General features: G+C 55.5%; 2 protein-coding genes across 10 annotated transcripts in view; one reads left to right on the top strand and one right to left on the bottom strand.

Annotated features, from left to right (window-relative positions):
- Positions 1 to 11,100, top strand: part of ATG9B (autophagy related 9B) — a 23,713-nt gene extending 12,613 nt beyond the window's left edge. For all 3 annotated transcript variants that reach the window (XM_072776989.1, XM_072776988.1, XM_072776990.1), the window contains 4 exons: positions 41 to 182; positions 354 to 2,017; positions 7,171 to 7,286; positions 9,014 to 11,100. In XM_072776989.1, the coding sequence (XP_072633090.1) occupies positions 41 to 168 (128 nt within the window). In that variant the 3' untranslated portion in view covers positions 169 to 182; positions 354 to 2,017; positions 7,171 to 7,286; positions 9,014 to 11,100. The remainder of the gene's footprint in view (positions 1 to 40; positions 183 to 353; positions 2,018 to 7,170; positions 7,287 to 9,013) is intronic.
- On the bottom strand, positions 1,166 to 19,317 carry NOS3 (nitric oxide synthase 3). Of its 7 annotated transcripts, XM_072776979.1 has the most exons (27): positions 19,035 to 19,166; positions 18,656 to 18,710; positions 17,688 to 17,790; positions 17,229 to 17,377; positions 16,852 to 17,014; positions 15,477 to 15,568; positions 15,247 to 15,388; positions 14,908 to 15,047; positions 14,634 to 14,808; positions 14,096 to 14,197; positions 13,364 to 13,558; positions 13,171 to 13,244; positions 12,837 to 12,981; positions 12,479 to 12,583; positions 9,464 to 9,531; positions 8,951 to 9,067; positions 8,669 to 8,843; positions 6,419 to 6,551; positions 6,228 to 6,306; positions 5,919 to 6,106; positions 5,197 to 5,393; positions 4,617 to 4,827; positions 4,443 to 4,530; positions 3,297 to 3,418; positions 2,387 to 2,535; positions 1,829 to 2,023; positions 1,166 to 1,743 (listed from the first exon to the last, which is right to left on the bottom strand). In XM_072776979.1, the coding sequence occupies exons 2-27, from the start codon at positions 18,682 to 18,684 to the stop codon at positions 1,582 to 1,584; spliced, it is 3,498 nt and encodes a 1,165-aa protein (XP_072633080.1). In that variant the 5' UTR covers positions 18,685 to 18,710; positions 19,035 to 19,166; the 3' UTR covers positions 1,166 to 1,581. The 7 variants fall into 7 exon arrangements, with proteins under 7 accessions (XP_072633080.1, XP_072633076.1, XP_072633077.1 ...); XM_072776975.1 differs by lacking the exon at positions 18,656 to 18,710 and having other exon boundaries at positions 17,688 to 17,793; positions 19,035 to 19,317; XM_072776976.1 differs by lacking the exon at positions 18,656 to 18,710 and having other exon boundaries at positions 19,035 to 19,316.
- Positions 19,318 to 24,483: the final 5,166 nt, after the last annotated feature.

A 24,483-nucleotide genomic window follows, 5' to 3' on the forward strand; every position in this document is an offset into this window, starting at 1 on the left:
GGCATCACTGCGCTGGCCAGCTGATGGCTTTTCTCACCAGGCTCCAGTCCTGCCTCCAGCCCCAGACAGCAGTGGAGAACCCAGAGGACTGAGAATTTGCTCCCTGGAAGGTTTCAGGAGACCACAGACACCCAGAAGGAGCCTGGCCAGGCCCCTGGAACTGACTGAGAGGGCTCCTCAGGGTCAGTAATGTCTAACGGAAGCGGGTAGGGGGAAGCTGAAGAATGAATAGAAAATTGGATGGAGCCAGACCTGGAGGGATGAGGGCAGTGGTGGGAATTCAGGGTGATGGGGAGGTCATCTTTGGAAACTAAACCCATGGAATGCTTGCCAAGAATCTTCTCCTCCTCCAGGTTTCCTGGCTTCTCCAGCTATAGGAGATCGGACAAGGTGGAGTGGAAGGACATGACGCCGAGCCCTCTTTAGAGACCCCCACAGACCGGAGGCCTAAGGACCCTTTAGTTGGGCAGGACTTGGGGGAGGTCAGTGATGAGCTCACCCCAGAGAGCACAGAAAGGGTAGGAGAGGCGATGCCAAAAGATCTGGAAACAAGTCTTAGAGATGATCCCCATCTGGAAGGCTAAGGGGACACCACCCCAACCAGCTGTTCTTGCTGTTGATTGCCAGGGAAGCAATCCCCAGGTGTCCTCAGGGCAGAGGACAGGGCCAAGGCAGAGGTCTAGCTATATGTAAGGGAAACAATGAGGGAGGGGACCTGAATGGCAGTGGGCTCTTCAAGCTGGCCTGACCTTTAGGGTCCCATGGGACTTGTGGAAGGGGGCCACGGGAACTTGTAAGTGGAAAGACTACAGAGGGCTGATGTTTTTGGAGTTTGGCAGTGCTGTGACGTCTGAGGAAGTGGGTGTGGCTCCTCATCCTGTCTGAAACACGCAGTAGAAGTTGCTCATGGCTGTGTTGCACATCACCGTGACCTTAGTCTCTGGCATTCCCACTCCTGACAGCTGAGGGATGTACCTGCTTCTCAATCAAGAGCGAGGAAGCAACACAGAACTGTCTGTGCTTGGCTGGAAACCACATTTCTAGAGCACTGGGTCAGAGTGGAGTATGTAGGGTAGGACTCCCTTCAGAATTACCATGACCAAAAAAAAAAAAAAAAAAAAAAGAATTACCATGACCATCATCTGCACGAATTAAAAGACAAAGCTTGTTGTTCTGTAGTTTTAATCGATGGGGCTGGGTTAGGCATCTTAGTAGCTCTCATAACATCTGGTCCAGTCTCTTATGGTGAATCTTCAATAATAAATACTTGGAACGATTTAGAGATTAGGTTTCGAGATAAGACACTGCTGAGAGGTAAAGGGAATCTAAAATTCACCTAAGGAACACAAAAGGGGTGACAGTAGGCCCTGGAATACCCCTGCTCCAGGGGGCGTCGGGACCTGGGGCGAGGAAGGACATTTCACTCATTCCTGGGAAGAAGGCGACTTAGGGCAGACTCTGGACAGAGACGGGAAGGCACCTCGGGAGGGGACAAGTGGCTGGTAACGCCCGCAGGAGAGGGGCAGAGCCAGAGTGGACTGACGGCCCCTCTCTTGGAACTGGGATGGAAAACGAGCGCTCTCAGGGGCCGGCGGTGTCTGGGCCGGGCGGGTCCAACGCCCAGGGCACCGCGCCCCGCAGATGCCGCTCCTGCAAGGAGAAGCTCTGGGTGCGTATGCGGCTTGTCACCTCCTGGGTGCGCAGTGTGAGCCCGAAAATGTCCTCGTGATAGCGTTGCTGATCCTGCGGGGAAAGCGTGCAGCGGATCAGAGCGGGCGGGCCCCGCAGGCGAGTGGGCCCCGCCCCCGCACGGCCCCGCCCCTCGCACCCGCAGCACGCCGATGACGTCGCCGGCCTCGTCCAGCTCCATGTCGCCCTCCGTCGCCAGGATTCGCTGCACCGTCTGCAGGACGCTGGTTGCCATGGTGACGTCGCCGCACACAAACATGTGGCCCCGCTCGAGGCACAGCACGCGGTGCACCTCAGCAGCCAGCTCCGTCCGCAGGATGTCCTGCACGTACGTCTGAGGGAAGCCGGGGTTAGGGGCGTGCCCTAGGCGTTGGCGGGGGCGGGGGGGCTCTCAGGGGGAGAGTCCGGCCCTGCGTGCGAACAGTTCTCCCGCTGGGCGGCGCCCCCCGTGCTCGGTGTTGGGGTGGAGAGAGGAGGAGCCAGACGCGGGGCGGGGCTAGGGTGAAGGTGAGGGAGACCGCGCCCCGACGCGGGAGGGGCTGCCTGGGTGCCGCGGGGTGGGACCTGAGGGGCGGGGCGGGGGTGCGCCCTGCACCGGGCTGGGCTGGACGTGGGCCTACGCGCCCCTCTGGAGCGCCCCGCGGCCCTTCCCGGGAGCCCGGTTTCAGGTTACTCCCGCGCCCTCAGGGTGTCTCACCTTAGGGCTGTCGGGCTCCCGCGAGAAGGCGGTGAGGACGCGCCCAAAAACTCCGCGCTGCTGGGCATCCTGCACCTCGTCGCGGTAAAGGTGGTCGAGCTGGGAGCATCGGCAGCCGAACACCAGAGTCATGGGGGCGGGCTGCAGCCCTGCAGGCAGCACTGCGGCTTGGAAGAGCCCCCTCCCCGGGCCGCAGCCATAGCCACATCTCCCTCTGGCTAACCTCGCCCTGGCTGGCCGCCCATGACTTTAGAGCGGGAACCACTCTCGGCTGTCTAGCCTCCAGGAGAGTGCACGATGCTCTCCCAGAGACCTTGCCTGACCCCGATTTACAGAGAAGACGCTCATAGAAAAGCAGCTTGCAAGAGGTGGTGGCTCCTCGGGTGGAATGACCAGTGGTGACTTGCTCGAGAAACGTGGGGCTTCTGACTTAGAATTCCAGGCCCTTGGCACCGTCTAACAGGGAAGTTCCAGGACTCCCAGCAAGCCCGGTCCCTGCTTCAACCCCATAGTCTTCCACACCCTCAGCTTCCACACTATCTGCCTTCCTTCAGTCACAGCCCTTCTTTTGACTTACCAGCTGCCTTGCACACTCCATGTCCAACCCCAACGTCCTGTAGCTTCCTTGGGCACTCGTCCCTGGGCATATCTGTCTTAGCCCCATCCTCTCCAGACTTCCAGTTCCCCTTGACCCCCTCCCTTATCCTTAATCCAGTCCAACAGCTACTTTGGATCTGGCCCCAGGAAGCCAAACCAAAGGGGCCCTGCCTTTCAGTTGGTCTAATAAGCTTCTTTTCACCTCTGTGGACCTCTTTCCTGCCTGCTTTCTGTCTTCTAGCCCCATTCCATTTCCCGTAGATTGTGTGACTCCCTCCTGCCTTCCAGTCATTCCCTTGGTCCCCAGTCTCACCTTTGCTGTCAATGTCGTGCAGCCGCTCCTGCCAGAAACCCCGAAAGGGGGCAATACCCGTACCAGGACCCACTAAGATGCAAGGCAGACTGGGATCAGGTGGCAGCCGGAAGGAGGGAGCCCTGGTGGAGAAACGCTCAGTCAGGGCCCTGTGCTTTCCCAGCTCCCACGCTCTTACCAAGTCTGACTGAGGGGTGGGGGGAGAACTCAACTACCGCTGGTCAGTGGGCTGTCAGGTGTTCACCATACAGTCTAGCTCAGAGTGGGCATGGTGTGTTTATTAAAAGAACTCTACTTGCAGGCAGAAACTCTGTGGACCTGTGTTTCTGGAGGTTGGGTCAAAAGAAATATAACTTGATTTGAAGTAAAGAATGTTCTATCTCAGTTGAGGGGATTTATAAAATACAGGAAGGGGAAGGACAGCTTTGGTCCATAATGAGTTCATTGAATGTTTATTTTAAATCCTAGCCTTAATATTGGGTATTTGGTTTGTATTCAGTAGATTGGTACAGTTTGTGATTTAGCCTCCCAGATGGGTTTGGGTTACTGGACCTAACTGGTGCCCATCCTGGGAACTCTTTGAAGTCCACCCTGAGGCTTTGAGTCCTGGCTGCTGGATGGGGCCAGGCTTCTGAACACAGCATGAGGGAAGGGTATCCTATGATTTTTTCCTTTGTTTGAGTCCTCAGTGATACTGTGGTAACCTAACTAGTTCTCCCTGGACTAAGTGGGGACTTGTCCTTGGGCAGGGCACAGTTCCCAAGTGCCGTGCCTCTGAGTATCAGATTGACTCCAAGGCTGTAGCAAGGCACATAGTATACCTAAAAGCAGCAGGGCCTGCTGGTCGAATCCTAGCCCTGTCTCTGGGAGTGGAAGCTTGGGACAGGACCCGAAGTCCAATTAATGAAATGCCCAAAGCTTAGTCAAAGTTCTAAAGTAGCTTAATCAGATATGCCATTCTTGATACGTGTTAAGTGCCCCCCCCCCCCCCCCGCCCCGCTCATACCCCTCACCAAAGCTTTCACCCTCACCCTGTGCAGCCACCTGCCTATTCTTCCATCTGTCCCTGGTCATCCGTGTGGCACTTTGCCCACCCCTGCTTGGACACACACTCTCTATGCCACCTCCATCCCCTGAAGTACTCACCCCCTGATGAAGCAGGGTACAGGATCTCCGGCCTTAAGTTGGCTTAGCCATGTGGAGCAGACTCCATAATGAAGGGGGCCCAGTCCATCTGGGGGTTGGGGACAAGAGGGTGCCAGTGAGGGGCCTGAACCAGGGTCACTGTCTGGCCCTGACCCTGGCCCTCCATGACCTCACCCTGTGTCCTGTATGCCAGCACAGCTACTGTGAGGTGGATCTCTCCTGGGTGGGCACTGGGTGCTGAGCTGACCGAGTAGTACCGGGGCTGGAGCAGGGGCAGCTGGGTGAGGAGCAGGGGGGCGGGCAGTGCCACCGATGGGAACTGTTCCAGTACCTCCAGCAGTGTGGGGCAGCGGAACCACTTCCATTCCTCATAGCGCCGGGGGTCCTGGCGGAAGCAAGGTGCAATGGGCTCCCAACCCTGCCTGCTGACCTTCCTCCTGAGCCGAGCCTCCTAGGGCTTCTCCCTCTTCAGACATGAATTAGTGACTCCTGAGCTGGGTCTTAAACCCCAGGATGTGCTAGCCAGAGAAACCCCCCCTGACCTCCCCCCCAACCCCCGGCTCATCTTACCTCGAGCTCCTGCTGCCTGCTGTGGCTGCCCTGCACCTGGCTGAGGCTCTCGAGCCCCCACTGCCCACTGGGGCTGCCCTGAACTTAGCTGAGGCTCTCAAGCCCTCACTGCCCCTGGGGCTGCCCTGTACCTGTCTGAGGTTCTTTAGCTCCTGCTGCCCACTAGGACGGACGGCCCCCGCACCTGGCTGAGGCTCTCAAGCTCCTGCTGTTCACTGGACTCTTCAGCCAGGGTGCTGAGCAGTCGAAGGAGTTGAGGGCTGGGCGGGGAAGTGATGTCCAGGAAGAAGGTGAGAGCCTGGCGCAGTGTGCATGGGGGCAGGCGAGGGTCCCGAACCCAGCTGGGGGGTGGGCCACCTGGTGATGGTGTACAGGGGAGATCTGAGGAAGGGGCCAGAGGGAACTGCATTGTCTGAGGTGGTTATTGCTTGGGGGATGGATACATCAGGACTGACCACACTTTGTGTTTTATTGGAGACCTTGCCCTTAAACAGTGGTGGTGGATGTGTTGTGTGTGTTTGGGGGCTTCTGGTTGGTTTGGGTTGGTCTGGGCTCTGCTTCTCCCCCACCCAACTTTTTTTAACCCCAGGCACTGGTGGGGCAGGAGGTAGACCAGATGCGAGCTATAGAGCAGGCTAGGCTGTCAGGAGGAGACTTTGGGAGGAGCCCAGAAGGAGGAGGCAGCCTTTTAGGGAATGGGGGTAGGTACTGAGGAAGGAGCCACACTCTGTGGAACATCCAGCAACAAGGCCAGCTCAAAGGGAGGGAGCACAGCCGGCTCTGAGCACAGGCATTACGGCTGTGAGTGGAGGTGGCAGCCCTCTTACCAGGTCCTCAACTCAGGGGGACCCTGAGGCCAGGGGGAATGGAGTAGGCTGTCATTAGTGCCCCAGATCTCCGCCTTACCGGGGCTGCCCTTCTCCAGCTGCTCCACTGCCACTGGCTCTCCTGGTGGCGGTGGATCCTCCACCCGGCTCAGCAGCGCCTCCACAAGGCCAGGCCGGTTGGGCGGGCAGATGCCAATGTGGTCCCCTGGCTGGTACTGCAGCGCCTCCTGGCTTCCAGTGTCCAGGCGCACCAGGATTGTGGCCCGGCTGGGGGTGAGAAGTTGGGGCAGTTAGAGGAGGGTAAGGAGGGTGTGGGAAGGAGGGTGCTGAAACAGGGGGAAGGAGAGGCTAGGACAGATGTGTGTTGCGGGGAAGGGGTCCTCCTCACGTGGACTTGCTGCTTTGCAGGTTTTCCACTGCGAGGACAGTAGCCTGGACCATCTTCCTCCTGTGCACATGGATCAGTCCTGCGGGGGAGACTGAGACTGAGCCAGAAACCCGGCCCGGCTCCTGACAGTTAGCCCTGGGACTCTGGGAGCCCAGAGGGCTAGCTGGGTCAGGGGGAGGCCAGAGCCTCACCTGGCAGCAGCTGGAGGCCCTCAGCCTGGGCGCTCAGCCGGTACCTCTGGCGTTTCCAGGTCCGTTTGGGGCTGAATATGTCCCGGGCGGCAGCCTTGGCATCCTCTCCCACGCAGAAGGTCTCACAGGAGGCCTGAGGGGCAAGGTAGTGAGGGCCCACTGGCGAGGGCTAGAGCAGTGAAGAGCCCAAGGAGGCTGAGGCAGGAGGTTGATCTGGGCTGTGGGGTCCCCAGTTGCCACCTTCCATTCCTGGGACTGTGGGAGCTCAGGGGCCTGGGAGTGGGAGGCACCCTTCTAAGGCTGAGCCTGTGGTCTCGGCAGCCCTCGTGGCTGAGGCAGACGATGCCTGTTCTTCAGCCCATTTTGTGGCTTGGCCACTGCACTAGCTATCACTTTGTGCATATTGACTTGTGTCACACCCCCTGGTTCCTTAATCTGGTGAGTGTTGTTTTTTGAGGGGGCACAGTGCCAGGCACACAGTAGCACTCAGTGAATGCGGCTATGTGTTCAGAGCTGCATTCAAATTCTGACTCCTGTACTTATATTGCACGTGCCTCACTTACCCATCTTTCTGCCTCATTGGGTTCCAGTGAGGATGAAATGAGATGCTTTATGTAAAACCCTACAATGCTGATTCAGGAGGCTGTGGGAGGGGTTTCTGGCTGCTGTCCTTCCTGCATGGCTCACTTGGGCTAGAGGGCCCCCTGGGGCAGGACCCCTGGGAGAGTGAGGATCTGTTTCTGCTCCCATAGGAGTCCTGCAACCTGCTTGTCCATCCCGGGCTTAAATTCCAGGGCTCATCCAGGATTGGTTGCTCCCTCTTCTCCCAAGCGATATCACCAGCCCTGTTAATCTTTCTTTTGTGTGTGTAAGTAAAGTCTTATATCTCTTCCTTCCTTCCTTGGCCCCCTCCCTTCCTTCCTACCCCTACTGCTACCACCCCAGTTAGTTCAGCGTCTTCCTGCTTCTAGTTGGATGCTCCTCTCATTGACCCTGTGTCTTTAAAGCAGTATCTCAAAAACTTCACATTGTGCCCCTTTCTTTTCCTGTCCCACTCCTAACTTCCAGTCACTTCCTTTCATCTTGGATTCTTTTGTTGTGTTTCCCATTCCCCTTCTCCTCCCAATCTGAGCCTATCTATTTGTCCAGCTTGACTTTCTCCACCCCAACAAATCCTCCACCTGTGCCAGCACCCGTCCAGCCCCCCACTCCCTGCATGTCCTCCTCCTTCTCCATCAGTCCAGACCTGCTAATAAGCTCAAGCCTGGGACCCCTGGATGAACCAGCACTGCCCTGAAAGAATGTCAGGACTGGAAGAGGCATGATCCCTGCTCACCTCCAGACATAATCCCTAGGCCAGGCAGAGCTGCCTCTGGAGGAAGCCCAGGCTGAGAGAGTCACAGCCCTGGGACCCACACCCCTCCTTGCACTTCCCTGAGCCAGGACACCATCTGTCCAGGCGTCACCCTGGGCCTATGTGGCTACTGACTTCCTGTAGGTTCTGTGCTGGCTTCAGCTGCAGCCCTCACCTCTGTCCAGCTTTCTTTTCTTTTCTTTTCTTTTCTTTTCTTTTCTTTTCTTTTCTTTTCTTTTCTTTTCTTTTCTTTTCTTTCTTTCTTTCTTTCTTTCTTTCTTTCTTTCTTTCTTTCTTTCTAGACTTTATTTATTCATTCATAGAGACACACAGAGAGAGAGAGAGAGAGAGAGAGGCAGAGACACGGGCAGAGAGAGAAGCAGGCACCATGCAGAGAGCCTGATGTGGGACTCGATCCAGGGTCTCCAGGATCACATCCTGGGCTGCAGGTGGCGCTAACCGGGGCTAACCTGCGCCACCAGAGCTGCCCATCTGTCCAGCTTTCTCCTGGGCCTATCCACCCCCCTCTATCCTGCCTGCCCTGCATGCTCTCCTTCTATGCGTCCACTCTGGTGCCCTGTCTGTGTCTGACCAAAACTCTGTGGGCTGGGGCCCTGTCTGCTCTCTTCTGCCTGGGCCAGTCCCCTCCCATGTTGTTAGGGCTCTATTATCCACTGCTCAGGACTGAGCCATGAGGGCTGGCTGCACAGTGGCGAAATGAGGACAGATTTTGGAAGGAACAGGAAGGGATCAGAGAACCAAACAGAATGAGGACAGCAAGACCTCCAGCCTCATTATTGTGCATCTCAAGGGGGAGGGATGCAGTCAGGAGGGAGCTAGAATTGGGGTGGGAGGGGAAGCCTGGGTCACATGTTGGAACAGGCCTAGGGGCTCACCTGGAAGGCGGCCTGGGCCCAGCCTCGGAAGGCCTCCTCCTGGCCACACAGCTCATCTCCTTGGCCCAGCTGCAGCAGCCGCTCCCCACCCAGCTCTTCCAGCCGTGTGTCCACCGCACGAGCAAAGGCACAAAAGTGGGGGTATGCCCGGGAGCCCAGCCCGAACACACAGAACCTGGGGTTCAGGGAGCTGTCACTAGAGCCCCAACCTATCCCAGCCCCACGGATGCCCAGGCAGCTTGCCCTCGCTCCCTTGCCTCCCTTCACTGCAGATCCCCACACCTGAGGGTACCCAGTGCCCCAGCACTGTCTGTGTTACTGGACTCCTTTCTCTTCCGCCTCCAGGAGGACACCAGTGGGTCTGAGCAGGAGACACTGTTGAAGCGGATTTTGTAACTCCTGGCAAGAGAAGACAAAGACAGTGCTGTTTCAGAGAACTGGGGTCATGACGCAAGCCCAGCCACAGCCTGGGGACAGTTTCGGTGTCTCCACATCTGGGATAGGAAAGACTCTGCCCTTGAGCTTAGCTTTGTCTCCCAGAGATCTCTGTGCCTTCAGGCCCTGCTTTGCCTCCCCTCCCCTCTCAAAAGGGGACCTCAGGACCAGCCAGCCCTCAGTCCTGGGGACTGCGAGTGGCCAGGTCCCAAGGAAGGAGGGCATCCCAAGCTGTGATGGGGGTCCATCCGGCTTGTTGGAGACGTGCAGGGACAACATTTCAGCCCTCCATTCCTCAGTGTCTCCAAACACCTCACTGTCTTCCGTCTCACCTCCCCCCAGGCTCCCACCACCACTCACTTGTGCTGTTCTGGCCGAGGGGAGCTGTTGTAGGGACCCGACATCTCCATCAGGGCTGCCGCAAAACTCTAGAGGGGAGGTGTTAGTATCATGGTTAGTTTTGTTTTAGTTCTTTTTTTTTTTTTTTTTTTAAGATTTTGTTATTTATTCATGAGAGATACAGAGAGAGAGAGGCAGAGACAGAAGCAGGCTCCCCACAAGGAGCCTTATGTGGGATGCAATCCTGGATCCCAGGATCATGCCCTGAGCCGAAGGCAGACACTCAACCGCTGAGCCACCTGGGTGTCCCAGTTTTGTTTTATTTCAAACCACACAAATTTAAAACTGTGCTGGGCTGATCCTTATTTTTTGTAAGTTCTAATTTTGATTTGTTTTGAAAAATTTAAAACTGATATTGGCTTTTCAAAAACATTGCAGAACTATAAAGTAATAAAAGTGAAAATCTACCCTTACCTCCCCTCCAGTCCTAGCCCCCAAGGCATGTGCCCTATTGACAGGAGTTTAACCTCGTAGCTCTGTTTTGTTGTAGTTGCATATGTATTTGTATTTATAGTTTTGTTTTGTTTTTTAGTTTTTTCAAAAAGTGAAAATGGGGCCACATACACATACTTACCCACCACACCTGCTTTTTCTCCACAACCTATCATGGACCTCCTTCCAGGTCAACACACCAAGACTGACCTCATTCTTTGAGTGACTGTATAGTGTTCCCACATTTGCATGGACCACAGGCAGGAGACTTCCGTCTGACTCAGGACATCTGGGCTATCTGTGACCAATGCCCAAATGCTTGTATCTATACACACCCACCTCCTCTTTTGTGTTTTTTAGGGTAGTCTTTCCAAGGGGAGTTGCTGAGTCAGGATTTAAAGGCTGAATAAGGTGGGTGGTCAGACCGGCCTGCAATGCAGCAATCCCTGCAATGCAGCAACCGGTAGAGGAGTATTCTTTGCTCACTCCTTCCAACACTGGATGTGGCCAGTCCTTAATGCTTCAGCCAACTTGATGGAGGTGGAAAACAGTCCTCAGTCTCCCTACATTGCTTCCATTGCTAGTAGCACCAGCATCTTCTAGGAGGCTGAGCTGCATCATGTGCTGGCATGAAAATAGCTAAGAGCTATGTGGAACACCTTCGCATAGCAAAACCCCAAACGCAGCAAGCCTGGAACACCTCAGTGTTAGCTGTAGGTGCATTTGGGTGGTGGGTCTTTAGGTTCACCATTAGTGTGTACTACTTATTTTATTTTTTGAACCTTTCATTGAAGCATAATACATTCAGAAAAGCCCATGTATCATAAACGTACAGTTTTTTCTAGATTTTCACCAGCTGAGCATGCTTGTGCCATCAGCATCCTCTCAGGAAACATCGCTAGAATCCTAGAATTCACCTTTGGACCCCTCCCAGTTACCACCCCCCACCTCCCCACCCCCAGTGATGGTGACTTCTTTCCTGATTCAAACACCACAGATTCCTTTTGCCTATTACTGAGCTTAATACAAAGTGAGCCCTACGGTCCAATTCTGTTGTTTGGGCTTCTTTCCCTCTATGTTATGTTTTCAGATTCATCTATGTCCTGTGATTGTGATCCTTTCAGCCTCATCGCTGTATAGAATTTGAATAGACCACAATGTATTTATCCAGTTGGCTGTGGGTAGTTCTCGCAATTGTTTCCAGTCTGGGGCTATTATGGCCAATGCTGCTGTAAACATTCTTGTTCATGGTCTTTAGCGAATATACCCCATTTCTGTGGGTCACATTTCTAGGTTTGCTCTAGTGTCAAAAACGGAGGTGAAGTTTACAAACGTTGAAATGCACAGAACTTAGAGGTGCAGTTCAATCCATTTGGCTGTTGGGCAGTTTTTTGTTTTTTTGTTTTTTTTTAAGTTAAACATACATCTACCCGATGACCCAGCAGTTCTACTCCCAGGTATTTATTTAAGAGAAATGAAAACATGAGCCCACAAAAGCCTTGCCCAAGAATGTTCATAACAGCTTTATTCAAAATAGCCAAACCCTGGAAACAGCCCAAGCACCCGTCAGCAGGAGAACAGAGAAACACACGGTGCGTTCACAAGGTGAACGCTGCTCGGCAGTAGAAAGGAGTTAGGTACTGAATCACTACTCACAGTGAGATGAGCCTCAGAAGCGGGCCGAGGCCTTACTGTGTGCTCCCCTCTCTATGATACCCTGGAGCACGCAAAACTAACCTGGCTGACAGAAGTCAGAAGGCTGGTGGCCTTACATAGGGATGGACAGGGAAGGAGCTGGCTGGGGGCACAAGGGGACTATGTAGGTGGTGGGTCACGGGGGTGTAAATACCACTTTTACACCAAAAAGTACGTGGCTCTATTATTCTTTACAAAGCAGATCAGAATGAGGGCTGACATGGCAGCATGGCTGGGGGGCAGCTGGCATCAGAATTCTGCTTTGGGATCCTGGAGGAGGTACCTAGTGCTCAGGAGGCACTTATCACCTAGAAGCTGAAACAGCCAAGGACACTAGGAATGAACATAGCCAGGGCAGCCAGGGACAGAGAAGCTGGAAAGACCGTGGCTAATAATAAAGGGCTCAGTGGTGGTGCTCTCGTTTGTGTCTTTAAAGATTTGTGCAGAAAGTGAAGTTGCCTAATCTCTGTTGACATCTGAGAGGTGCTCTTTCTTAAGGAACGAAGGAAAGAAAGTCAAAATTGAGTAGTAAGTGGAGTGTTGCTGTTTTTCTAACCTGTCAGTGCTTGAGAGCAGTCTGACCTCGTGGGCCAACCAACAAGTGCCTTCCACATATTAAACACTTGCACGGGTAATAGAAATGATCTGGGGACATGCTGAAGCAGGTGTGTGTGTTGGGGTGCTGGAGTATGGCTTGTGCAGGCTCTCGGGTTCCAGTGGATTGTCCACACTCGCATTTTGGGGGACTCTCAAGGCTCCACTCGCCACTGCAGGGATGGGGTCCCTGCCCAGCCACCCCATTTTGAGTCTCCCCTCATTTCCAGGGGCTTCTTTCCTACTAGGTCTCACCTCTCCATTCTCTGGGGGATCACCATTCCCAAATGTGCTGGTCACCACCAACACCAGCGTCTCATGCTCAAGGGACACCACGTCATACTCATCCATGCACAGGACCTGTGGATGAGGAGAAGACTGATGTCCCAGGGACTTGGCCCCTACTGCTCTAGCACATCTACTCAGTCCTGCCTGGCAGGGCACAACTCAGACCCTGACTCAGGCCCAGAATCAATCCCTGAATCCATTTGGATGCTGGGCTTCCTTCTGGGCTCTGACTTGTGACCCTCTTCTGTCCTCCAGGGCACCTCTGAAGATACAGATGGGCCCTCTCCCCCTTCCCAGGTCCCCAGCCCTCTGGACTTAGCCCTACCCGGGGGTCGAAAGCCTTCCGGAAGAGTCTCCCCAGCTGCTGTGCATAGCTCTGGGCCCGGCCAGTCTCGGAGCCATAGAGGATTGTCGCCTTCACTCGCTTTGCCATCACAGTGCCCATGAGTGAGGCAGAGATCTTCACCGCACTGCAGGCAAGGGCAAGGTGAGGGGTGGTCCCAGGCATACAGAGCCACAGCCTCCCCAGGTGCATGGTCCAAGTAAGGTCTTGGGACACAGAGTGGTGGGTGTGGGTGTGGGGTGGACCTTCCTGTTGTTAGAACTGGTCCCCTATGTGTGGGCAGCAACCCTAGGGGCAGCACTTCTAGGGCACCTACTTGGCCACTTCCTTAAAGGTTTTCTTCCTGGTGACGCCGGCACCCTTGGATGCACTCCCCTTCCACGGGTCTGTCTGCAGGGCAGTGATGGGGGAGTGGAGGAGGAGGAGATAAGTCAAACAACAGTTTGGAGGCCCCTGGGTGCTGCTTAGTTAGAGCTGGCCACAGTGGGTAAGAGCCAGCGAGTAGGCACCTGATAGCGGAAGGCCGGGGACAGGACATAGTTGACCATCTCCTGATGGAAAACAGGGGTGAGGCTGCCAGAGATGGGGGGCACGATCCAGGCCCAGTCAGCAGGGCAACCCCCCCTGGCCTTCTGCTCGTTCTCCAGGTGCTTCATGAAGGAGGCTGTGGCAGCATGGTGGTCCACGATGGTCACTTTGGCCAGCTGGGATTGGGGAGGCAGGGGCTTAGACAGCCTACAGACTCACACTGCTGTTACCCTAATTACCACTGTGCCCTGGGTCTCCCCAAACTGAACACATGCTGTGTTCCCCACGGTGCTGTCACCACTGGCTGCAGCACGCATGGTGTGCCCAAAGTTTAGCAGTAGCAACTCCAGGCTCCTGAAGCAAAACATCCTAAACTCCAGCCAAGTTCTCAGCAGGCACTAGTTTCCTCAAATGACAATGCCCAGAAGGCCTTCAGCCCTGGTGTTAATGTTTCCAGAATCCAGCGGGTCCCACAGACTGCAATACCCACTATACCCTGGGGGCCTGCATTCTCAAGCATGCCTTCATCAGCAGGGCTCCCAACACACTGCACCCCCATATTGCAGCACTTGGAATAGTATGTGCTGTGTCCCCAGAACTGCAGGCCCAGTGTGCCCCACGGACCACGATACTACTGCCAGCTGTCTCCAACTCCCGCCCCCATTTCTAAGCGCTCTGGTCCTTTCCTTCCTGGCCAGCCTGGGCCTATGTACCTGGTAACTGTGCAGCACAGCCAAGTTGATTTCCACTGCTGCCTTGTCTTTCCACAGGGATGAGGTGGTCCTGGTATCCAAGTCCATGCAGACAGCCACATCCTGGGAGCAGGGGTACATGGCATTGTAGGGACAAGGTTGTGGGGGAGTGGATGGAGAGCAGCTTTGTCTGAAACTCATGAGTAGAAGGAGTGAGGGTGGGTAGGTGGACACAGCGAGGCCTGACTGCTTAGTTTGGAGCTGGTTCAGGTTCTCGGCTGCAAAGGCACCCCTGAGCCAGTTACTTCTCTGCCCTGGATCTTAACTTCCCATCTCTAAAATGACATTGTTTTTGCAACATCTGCCTTGAGGATCTGATGAAAGCCTTAGAACTATAGATCCCAGAAGAAATAACTGCACGTACACTTATTTGCCCCAAATTTGCATTTAGGAGGAGCCCTCCAAATTTCTAGGAGGTTGCTGAGTGTGGGGACCTATTTGTGAATCAAAGGCTCCAGCCTGGAGGGACGCATCCCCTTCCCTACCCACTGGTCCTCACCTCCAGGATGTTGTATCGATGAGGGTCACACAGGTTCCGCGTGCCAATCTCAGTGCTCATGTACCAGCCGCTGAAGGGGGCCGCAGGGAACTCCAGCCCCCCAATTTCCAGCAGCATGTTGCTCACCGCTGGGAGGGCATACCAGCGCAGGCCCAGGGCCGCAAACCACTCCAGCCTGGGGGTGGCCGGGCGTGGGATCAGGCTGCCTGTGGAGCCTGCCTGGCCACCCCTGGGCAGCCCCTCCTCCACCTGACCCAATCCCTCTCATGCTCACGTGGGGTGCTCCAGGGGCACCTCGAGAACCAGCTCGGGGGGCAGAGCAAAGAGTTCTGGGGGTTCATCTGGGGCCTGGAGCAGTAGGGGCAGCACATCAAAGCGGCCGTTTCCTGGAGTCCAGCCATGCTGGATGCAGAGCTGTGGGGAGCAGGGCCAGAGGTGGGTCTGAGGGGCCCAACCTCCTGTCCTCCTCAGGGACTCCCTTCATTGGCCTCTCCCTCCTTCATCTCAGAGTCCCCCCTCCCTGCTTCACCAACCACTCTTTGACTGGACCCTCATGCCACATCCCAGAGCCCTCATTGGCTAGGCTCCACCATCCCTGCCCCTCTGTGCCCACCTCAGTGATCTCCACGTTGGCTGGGTCCCCCCGCACAGAGCCATCCTGCTGCCTGTAGCCCGCATAGCGCACCAGCTGGCTGTTCCAAATTCGAAAGTCTCCGCGGCCTGAGGCACGCTGGGGGAACACTGTGATGGCCGAGCTGACATGGGGACGACAGCTGTCAGAGCCCCGCCTTCACTGCCACCTAGGGAAGGGGTGCCATCTGGCACAGTGTAGGGGGCACTCACCGGAGGTTGCCCCGGTTGGTGGCATACTTGATGTGGTTGCAGATGTAGGTGAACATCTCCTGGGCAGAGCTGCAATCCCGGGCATCAAACACCTGAGCCAGCCAAGGCAGGGGGATGGGGTGAGGGGAGACACAGAGATCTTGAGTATCAGTTCTAGGAGAAGGTAAAGAGGCAGGGGAGGGTGTAGCCACCTTGTCTGCACCCTCCAAAGGCTGCCAGTGTCACTCGTCATGGTTCTTTTTCCTTCAGGGAGCCTACCTGATCATCAGCACCCACACTGACTGCTTCCTGCCCTGCACCACACACATCTGGTCTGTCCCTTATCTCCTTGCTGGGACATCTCCCCATCCCTGCAGGAGCGGACTCAATACCTGATACAGAGGAGGGACCCAGTCACTGCCAAACTGATGATTGGGGAAAGGCACCGAGTGACTGGAAGGCTACCTAGGGGTGTGGGTGGTGAGCTCCCCATTACCCACGGTGCTCAAGCAAAAGCAGGTGACCCCAGCCAGTCATCAAACTCTCCTTGAGCACACTGGTGTTGGGAAGGTGTTGGCTGCATTAGGTGGCTGTCCAGGGAGTCCTGACATTCTCAGGCTAGGAGAAACCATCTTGACTTGGCTCTATGGGGGCACCAGCAGGGAGCTGGGAGGTGCCTTTCCTGCTCATGTTAGTGACAGAAGCAGGGGGGTGGCAGTGGCTGGTCTGGGGCCAAGGGAGGAATGTAGCAGTGAGTGGGATCCAATATAGAAGCTCTGATGGGTTCAATGTTGAGCTAGAGCTTTGAACAATTTCAAGGGGATGCAAGTGTCAGACAGGATCGTTCTTTTATTGGAGACTTCTTTGGGATTTACTGAGCATGTGGCTTTATTCCAAATTCTTTGGTGGCCAGTTATAGCTAAGGAGGCCAAGGCCATGGATTAAGTTCCCAGTGGGTCAGCTTGCTTCTCTTGCTTCTCTTAGGCTCTTCAGTGGTGGGAATGTGAAGGAGGGTGTGAGGCCAAGGTGCTGGAGGACTGGGCTGGACAAGTGAGGCCCACATGGAAGAAGCAGCCAGGGCCCTTTTCTAGAAGAATGCTTCTGTTGTTCTGACAATACCCCCCCACCCCCACCCCGAACCACTGCCTGGCTGTCCTTTCTGACTCCTATGTTTGGGTGTTTCTCTCCACAGTCAGCCAAGGCATTGCTGCGGGGCTTAACAACCAGGGTTGGCTACTGGACTGAGGGCCCCCAGGGGTACCAATCTCTAAGGGAATGGGCAAGGATCTCCCCGCTGCTTAGTACCCCCCAGCGAAGCCTCAGGAGTTACCCTCACTCTCCCTGTCCCTTTTCTGTCCCCCAGTCCCCATCTGGAGTGCTTGCTAGCCAGCCACACCTGCAGCTTCCCCCACTGGATCCGGCCCACGCAGCGAGGAGCGTTTCGCCAGGCCTGCTTGGCCCCGAACACCAGCTCGCTTTCCCGAAGCTGATAGGTGCCTGTGGCTGCTACCTCAGCTTCCACCTCTTGAAGCCTCTGCTCATGGGCCTGGGAGCCACTCCTGTTGTGGAGAGGGGAGCAGAAGAAAGTCAAATCGGAGGGGTGGGGGAGAGGTTCCCTGACTTTGCGTGGGTACTGGGGAGATGCTGGTAGGTGCTGGTGTCAGGGCAGCGGATGGGAACCTTCCTAGGGAAGGTAATCATTTCAAGGGCTGGCCAGGACCAGCCCAAGTCAAAGGACAAGGGTGGGCTTTCGGTCTCAAGGCACAGCCTCACCTCTTGATGGAGCTGTAGTACTGGTTGATGAAGTCCCTGGCCTGGCTCAGCAGCTGCTCAGGGGGTGCAGGGTTCTGGGAGGGCCGGCTCTGTAGTTTCCGTGGAAATACCAGAGAGCCTAGACAGCGTCTTGGGGTGCAGGGCCCATCCTGGGTTGGGGTGGAGGACAGAGGCAGAGCGAGCAGGAGCACAAAGGTCAAGACCAGGTCAGGGTGTAGAGGAAGGATGGGAGGGGGCTCAGAGGGCAGGTGAGTCTGGGCAGGTGTGGGATCAGGGCTGGGGCTGAGACTGGAAACGGTGAAGTTGGGCTGGGTTGTGGCAGGATTTGGGGCAAGGTCTGGAGGTCAGGAGTCACCAGAGTCCCCTGGCTCTTCCCTGTTGGCTCTCTACAAGTTCAGGAGCGGCCTGGCCTTAGCCACCCTGACCCTGACATGGGATGGGGAGGGCTCATGGCCTTACCTGCTGTGACTGGGCACTCAAGGTGTCATAGGTGATGCTCCCCACCTCCCAGTTCTTCACACGAGGGAACTTGGGCCCATCTGGAGGCCGGGTGAGTGGGGGGCTGCTAGAACCCAGGGTAGAGGTTAAGGGGGAGGTGTGCCCCCAGAGACCCCTCCAACAACATGAGTAAGCCCAGTGATTTCTGGCTTGCCTGCCACATGCTTCCTCATATTTCCTCTGTCAGCCCTCACAGCTACCTTAGGAGGTAGACAGTATTTGCACACTCCTGTACAGATGAGGGACTCAAGGCTCAGAAAAGTTAGGAATCCTGCCAGAGGCCTCATGGGCAGAACCAGTCCCTTCAAAACCCAGGCCCCCGCCTGTTTCTTGTGTCTCCAGGCCCTGGGCTGCACAGAGAGCCACACTGAGCTCCTGAGCCTCTGACTGAGGCTGGGTCCCCATCCCTGCTTGGGGCCCATGTCACCTCTTCTGTACATGGGGTGTCCCAGCCCCCGGAGTTGTGATGAACCCAGCTTTGAGGGGGATGGAGCCCATGGCTGAGCTGAGGGAAGCCGCAGCAGGGATTCCTCAGCCCTGATTTCCCTCCCTGCTTGCTTCCACCCCTCCTGACAGTAACCATCGTGTGAAGGGAAGCCTCGGAGGCCTTATCACTTCCTCCCAGAGGCTGAGGCCTGTGGCGGGGAGGAAGGGAGGGACTCGGGGCCTCGGGGCGCCTGTGCAGAGCCTTCCCTACAGGGCTGCCTCCAGCCCCCACCACCCTGCCTGGCCTGGCAACCCCCCCGCAATCCCCTCTCCGCCTCCAGCTGCCCTGTCTCTCTGGCGGCTGAGGATGCCAGGTTAGTTTTGGGGTTGATGGCCACTAGGAGGTTTGCTCTGTCTTTTCAGCCTCTTACACCAAGGACCTGAGTCTCCTGGACCAGCTGTCTCCCCTTTCTGAGACGATCTTCTCTCTCTCCTGCAACTACCTCTTTAGCCCCTTCTGTGAAATGATCATCAGGGTTTGTTGAAGGCTTGCAGGAGCTAGAAATTTACAACAATCCCATGGAATGATTAGTGTTATATCCTTATCTTATGTAAATGAAGGCTCAGAGAGGTTAAGCGACTTGCTCAAAGCCAAATAGCTCACGGCAGCAGAGCAGCATTCAGACTGGTAAACCAGCACCCTTACCTCCCGCTTCCACCTGCTCCCTGCTGGCCCATCCCAGCCTCTTATCTGAGCTTCCTGATTGTCCTGTTCTGTCCATACAGGTAGCTCTCTTGTGTGGGCGACCTGGCCCTCCAGCCTGAGGCTCAGGGCTTGCCACCCTCCCTTAGCCCGCTGTTTCTGGCCGCCAGGGCCCTTACCTGTGGTCTGGTGCTGGTGGGGGCGAGGGTGGGGGCGCCAGGGCCGGTGCCCGGCTGGGCTCTGAGGTCGGGGAGGCAGGGCCCTGCTTGCCACATAGCCCCAGGCCCAGGCCCAGCCCCAGGCCACAAGGGGGCCCGGGCTCCTGGCCCACACTCTTCAAGTTGCCCATGTTCAGCCTCGCCCCAGTTCTGGCACTCTGAGTGAGTGGAGCCCAGGCCTTTTCCTTAGGAAGGGGAGAGGGTGGTGGGAGGGGGTTCTCTAGTGCTGGCCCTTGCCCCGCCCCTGCCCCATACACAATGGGACAGGAACAAGGCAGGCTGGGAGGCTCTAAAGCCTCGGCTCCATGCCCGCCCAGAGGGTGGGGGGCCGGACGCCTGGGTTCCGCTCTGAGGACTAAGACTGATAAGTGGGAAGCCAGGTGTTCTTGGAGGCCTGGAGGAGGAGCACCAGAGCAGGGGTGTGTGTGTGGGGGGGGGGGGCGGTTGGAGGTAGGGGGTAGGGATGGAGTTGGCCACGTGGACAATCCGAGTCAGAGAGGTCCTTGTGTGATGTCTGGCCAGAGTGGAGGACTTCCACGGTGCCCTTGTTGGCCTTGCTCTGAGGGGTTGGGTGGGAGGTGAACACTGTGTCAGTGTCAGGGAATGATTCCCAGACTCCTAGTGACCACAGGTACCTCGTGGGTCCCTCCAGGTGCTCTCCTTCACCACTCTGTCGACAGCTAAGTGTTTTTGTACCCCCACCATTGAGTGCTTTGGAGCTCTCGGGAATACAGGTCCAGCAAGGATGCAGTGACCCTTTGTCCTTGAATCTGGCATTAGGGTACCCTTCCCCTCCCAGCCCCAATTTCCTGGAACCCCCGCCCCCCATGACTCAAGTGGGGGGACACAAAAGAGCAGGAAGCTGCCATCCAGGGCCTCCACACCCACCCTGTCATCCAGTGACGCATGCTTCCCTGGGGGTGGTAGGTCTGCAGATAGACCCAGCAGTCAGTGCTGAGCAGGGACTGCCCACTGGGAAGATGTTGGGGCTGTATTAAAGTGTGGAGATAGGGAAACTACAATTCCCAGAGTGCAGATGGTGCATACCAGCACTCTTCAGGTCCCTCAGGCAGTTGTGCAAGCTGGGGTTTGTAGTTCTAAGCCATTGTGGTGGGGGGGTGGCAGAGAAAGGCTATGAGCTGGGTATTTGGGTCTACAGGGGTCTGATCCTCATGGATTTGAGACCACAGAGACTAAGAGAAATTGCAAGAAAGAAAGGAAGTTAAGAGACTGGAATAGGCAGAGACTGGGAGAGGCAGACAGGCAGACAAACAAATACGTAGATTTGTGTTGGCTGGACTCCTTTGAACAGCGGTGGAGGATTAGATTGAGGTGCGCCTGGGTGGGGGTCAGGCCGGCGGATCAGTTGGAAGGAACAGGCTGTGCTGTGAGCTCCTGGGTCATACCAAGAAGGTAGGGTCTGCTAGTTTGGAGGGAGGAGGGCGAGGGGACCCTGTAAACACAAAGAGGACTGAACTTCTGGACACCTGGAGAGCTTTGCTGCCCCTCTCTCACAAAGGGGCAGCTGGGGGCAGAAGCACAAGGCCTGTGGTCAATCCAGACCTGCCCCTAGGGCCCCACAGCCCGAGACTCCACCATGCTCAGCCCCCTTTCCTAGCAAGACAAGAGATGGATCCAGGCCCTTACCTTTCAGACATTTTCACCAGACCACATTTCTGGTGCCCATTCAGCCACCATCTAAATGCACATGACGGAGAAGGACTCCTTTTCCTACATTCCAGGTAATGGAGCAGTGGCTAGCCTTCATCAGATGCTGAAACCCTTGTGAGTACTGGCTTTCACCATTTACCAAAGCCACTCCCTGTGGTCTCCTGACCTTGGGGCCTCCCCTCCCATCTATGCCTTACACTGCTGCCAGAGTCATCTCAAAAGCAGGGCTTACCTCTTGCCTTGGCCCTTCCTGAAACCTTTGACCCAAGGCCAAAGCCCAGCAACACACCAGCCCAGCCCCCATGTACACTGCTCACACCTTCTGTTATGGACAAAGGGGCTTCCTCATGGATATCCAGACAATTTTCAGGCCTTGCCTATGTTGTCCCTCCACCTCACCTTTGCCCTCTGACTAAAGAAAATCTTTCTTCCTTTTCCTTCTGGCTCAGCAGGTAACCTGCCCAGGTTTCCCGTGGAGAACCTGCAGCGGGAAGTCCAAATGCCTGCCTTCAGAATCTGCCCAGTGTTCAATCCAAGGCCACATGCTTGCCTGGAGGCTTTAGTCACTGAGCCTTGGGAGGTACGTGGGCTTATTGTTTCTGCCCAGCTGGCACTCCTCTGTGGACAGTCTTTATGCAGAGCCTCTGGTGCCCTGGCAGAGAGCTTCTCAGAGCTCACTGTGGCCTGAGCCTCTTCCTAGCTGATTCTTCTTTTTTCTTCTCTCCTTTCCTAGATATCAGACCTGCATCCTGTTCTTGAGACTTCTGTGCCTCCCCATTATCTTTCACAGACATGACCCCCAGTCAATCTCTTAGGCTTCCAGCTCCTACTTGGTGTGCTTCCTGGAGGACCTTACCAACACACAGGCCTCCTCTCTAGGCCACTCTTTGTTTCCCTGCCACCAGGCCCTGGGAATATCTCTTGCTCTGATTCCTCCCAGGGCTGATTCTTGGGTGACTTGCTCTCTGTCTTCATTTTTTCTCCCAAATGAATGTGTGTGCTCTGGAAGACCCAAATCAGGTTCTTCTCATTTGGGATCCTGTTGGGCCTGTGGATGCTGCACCAGGTAGGCACTTCATGAACTTGTTTAGCTGCAAATGTGTGCAGCCACCTAGGGACTGTAAGCTATGTTCTGGAGGCAGTGAAGAGGGACCACCAAGAAAGGAGTTGGCTGAGGCTGGACAGGTTTGGGGGAGCAGAAATAAAGGGTCAATCTGGGATCATGACCTGAGAAGAAGGCAGCTGCTTAGACAACGGAGCCACCCAGGTGCTCCAGCAACCATGTTTTAAAGTGTAATTTTGGAAAAGACAAAATTTTCAAGACCTGCAGATTTGAAATTCCACAGATGGGAAAAGAATTTTAGTTTTGAATTGTGAGATTTCAAGCTGGAAGGTCTTTGAAGAGAATCTGGGAGCCCAGCACCTGGGTCTCTGGCAGTGGCTGTTTTCTGCCATTGGAAAACTGGTCTAGACCCCAACCCCATCTACCCCGCAGTGCAGGTGACAGACCCTTCTGCAGGTAAGTAGCCAGGCCCACGGCTCCTCCTTTAGAAGGAGGCAAATCTTATTCCTGCCTTCCCTGCAGAGCAGAGCCCTGGGCAGGGCTTGCAATGGGATGCCCTGACCTTGGGAGAGGGAAGGGCCTGGCCTTGAAGGGGGTGTACAGGGCTGTGGGGCTGTGGAGGGTGGCGGGTGATGGGAGCGGAAGGCCCTGACTCTTTATAGCCCAACCCGGAGTTGTTCAGTGTGAGCTGGAAGTGCCCCGCCCTCCCCGCTATGAGCAGCTTCCTTCCTGCCTGCTGGCAAGGCCTGGGTGGGGAGCGGAGGGGAAAGGAGGGAAGGGAAGGGGGGGAAGCCAGCAGAGGGAGGGGAGCAGTCCTTCAGCTCAGGAGCCTCTGTCTGATGTAACTCCTCTGTTCTGGGAAGTTGGGTTGGGAGCAGAGAGATTGGCTCAGCTTCCCGACTGCAAGGTGGAGCTGGATATTTCCGGAGGGGCTTTGGCCCGGGTCTGGGGTATTTAGGTCAGGCAGTGGGAGATGTTGCCTGTCTAAAAGGGACTCCTTAGCTGGCACTGGGGTGCCATAGTGCGACCCCAACCTTTCTTGAGGAAGCCACATGAGGGCAGCAGAGAGCTGAAGAGAAGAGGTTGGAGCAAAGGCACCCGTTAGGCACCCCTAGACAATGATGCCCAGAATGAGCAGGGGTCAGTGGCACATGCTTCTGGGCCCACCTGTGGTGGGGGTTCATATTAATCCTCTGGGACCCTGAAGTGGTTCATTTACATAAACCTGAGGTCCTGATGATGACTTTGTGACCAGCCCACCCCAAGAAAACAGGGGTATCCTCTCTTGGGAAACTATCCTGCTTCTGTACACCAGGTATGGTGAACTGAAGGCACCAGGAGCACGTTCAGCACAGCTGGAGGCATGAGCATCAGGTGCTGCGGCTCCTGAGGGAGGAGGCAGCTGCTGGGGAGTTGTGGGAAGGAGTGCTGGGGTCTCCTCTGGTGCTTAGATGCTGCCCCAGTCCCACAGGTAGGCTCCGCAGGGTACATTGACCCTGTTCTGGATACCTTTCTGTTCATGGCTTTCAGACTGGCAGGAAAGTCAGGGGGTAGAGAGAGATCTTTGAGAATCCTAATATCTTGCCCTGAGTGACCAGTGACTGTCAGCTTTTGGGAGCTACTGCAGAGTTTGCACTAACTTCCTGAGAGAGACCTGGGTATCTTCAGGCCCTGACTCTCCTGGAGGATTAGATTTTGTCTTCTGAGCCACAGCCCCAGTGGATTTTATGCCTGTGCCTGTGTGTGTGTTGTAAGGAGGAGTATGTGTGTGTGAATGGAGGTGTGTGAGTATGTGTGTATATGAGCGAATATGTATGTGTATGTGTGTATATGTATAAACACACACATGTATGTGTCCTTGGGCAGTGTTTCCTTGAGCCCCCTCCTTGATCTGCCTCCTCTTCTGTTCTCTGTCCCTTCAAAGCTAATTTGGACTTAGAATATCATGGATATGAATGTTTTCACATCTATGGGGACTTGAAACTGCCCTTTGTTCTTGGGATCCAGAGTGAAAATGACAAGTTTTTAGAGTCAAGCTGAGGTCTCCCGAATGACGATCATGGGGGCCCCTGAGTTGGGCCATGGGGGCTCCTCATGGAAGGCCATAGTTGTCTGCAATCAGTCTGATAGGCTTGTTTCCTTGCCCCTCCTCTCTCCTCTCCTCTCTCTGCTCCAGTCTTTCAGCCTGACCTAGCTTCCTGGTGGGGTTGTGCTATGGTTCTGGGTCTCTTGAGAACTGGGGCTTTGAGCAACAAGTGTGCCCAGCATGGAAATTTCATAGCAACCATCATGAGGACTGGCTGGACAGGGCCCCTTTCCCCTACGTCTCAGGTGCCCTGAGGAGGGACCAGGCTCTGTCTCCAATCCAGGGTGAGAGAAGAAGCCTATAGATCCTAAAGATCGATTTGTGAAACTCTGATTAGAGACCCTGACCCCAAACCCTGATACATCTTTAACCATTGTGTTGTCTTCCTGCCCTCCCAATTGGATTGTAAGCCCCTTGACTCCCATGACCAGCTAACTAGGTGTTTCTGGTATATTTGCTGTTGATGATGATCTGGACCTTTCTGGGGTTCCCATTCTGCTGTCTGGCTTCCTAAATTCCAGCCTAGGGTGCTATAGGAACTGGCCAACCTCAGTGTCTAGAGGAGCCTGATTTAGATGTTGTTCTGTCTC

This window comes from Canis lupus, chromosome 15, assembly GCF_048164855.1.
Source record: "Canis lupus baileyi chromosome 15, mCanLup2.hap1, whole genome shotgun sequence".
NCBI classification, from domain to species: domain Eukaryota; kingdom Metazoa; phylum Chordata; class Mammalia; order Carnivora; family Canidae; genus Canis; species Canis lupus.

What these genes read in the sequence shown, in the direction of transcription:
- NOS3 (XM_072776975.1), bottom strand. Translation starts at nt 19,204, where the DNA reads ATGGGCAACTTGAAGAGTGTGGGCCAGGAGCCCGGGCCCCCTTGTGGC. An exon ending in GTGCCCCTGGAGCACCCCAC is followed by an intron (nt 14,809 to 14,907) that starts GTGAGCATGAGA and finishes GGCCACCCCCAG; the next exon opens with GCTGGAGTGGTTTGCGGCCC. An exon ending in CTGCAAAGCAGCAAGTCCAC is followed by an intron (nt 6,107 to 6,227) that starts GTGAGGAGGACC and finishes TCTCACCCCCAG; the next exon opens with CCGGGCCACAATCCTGGTGC.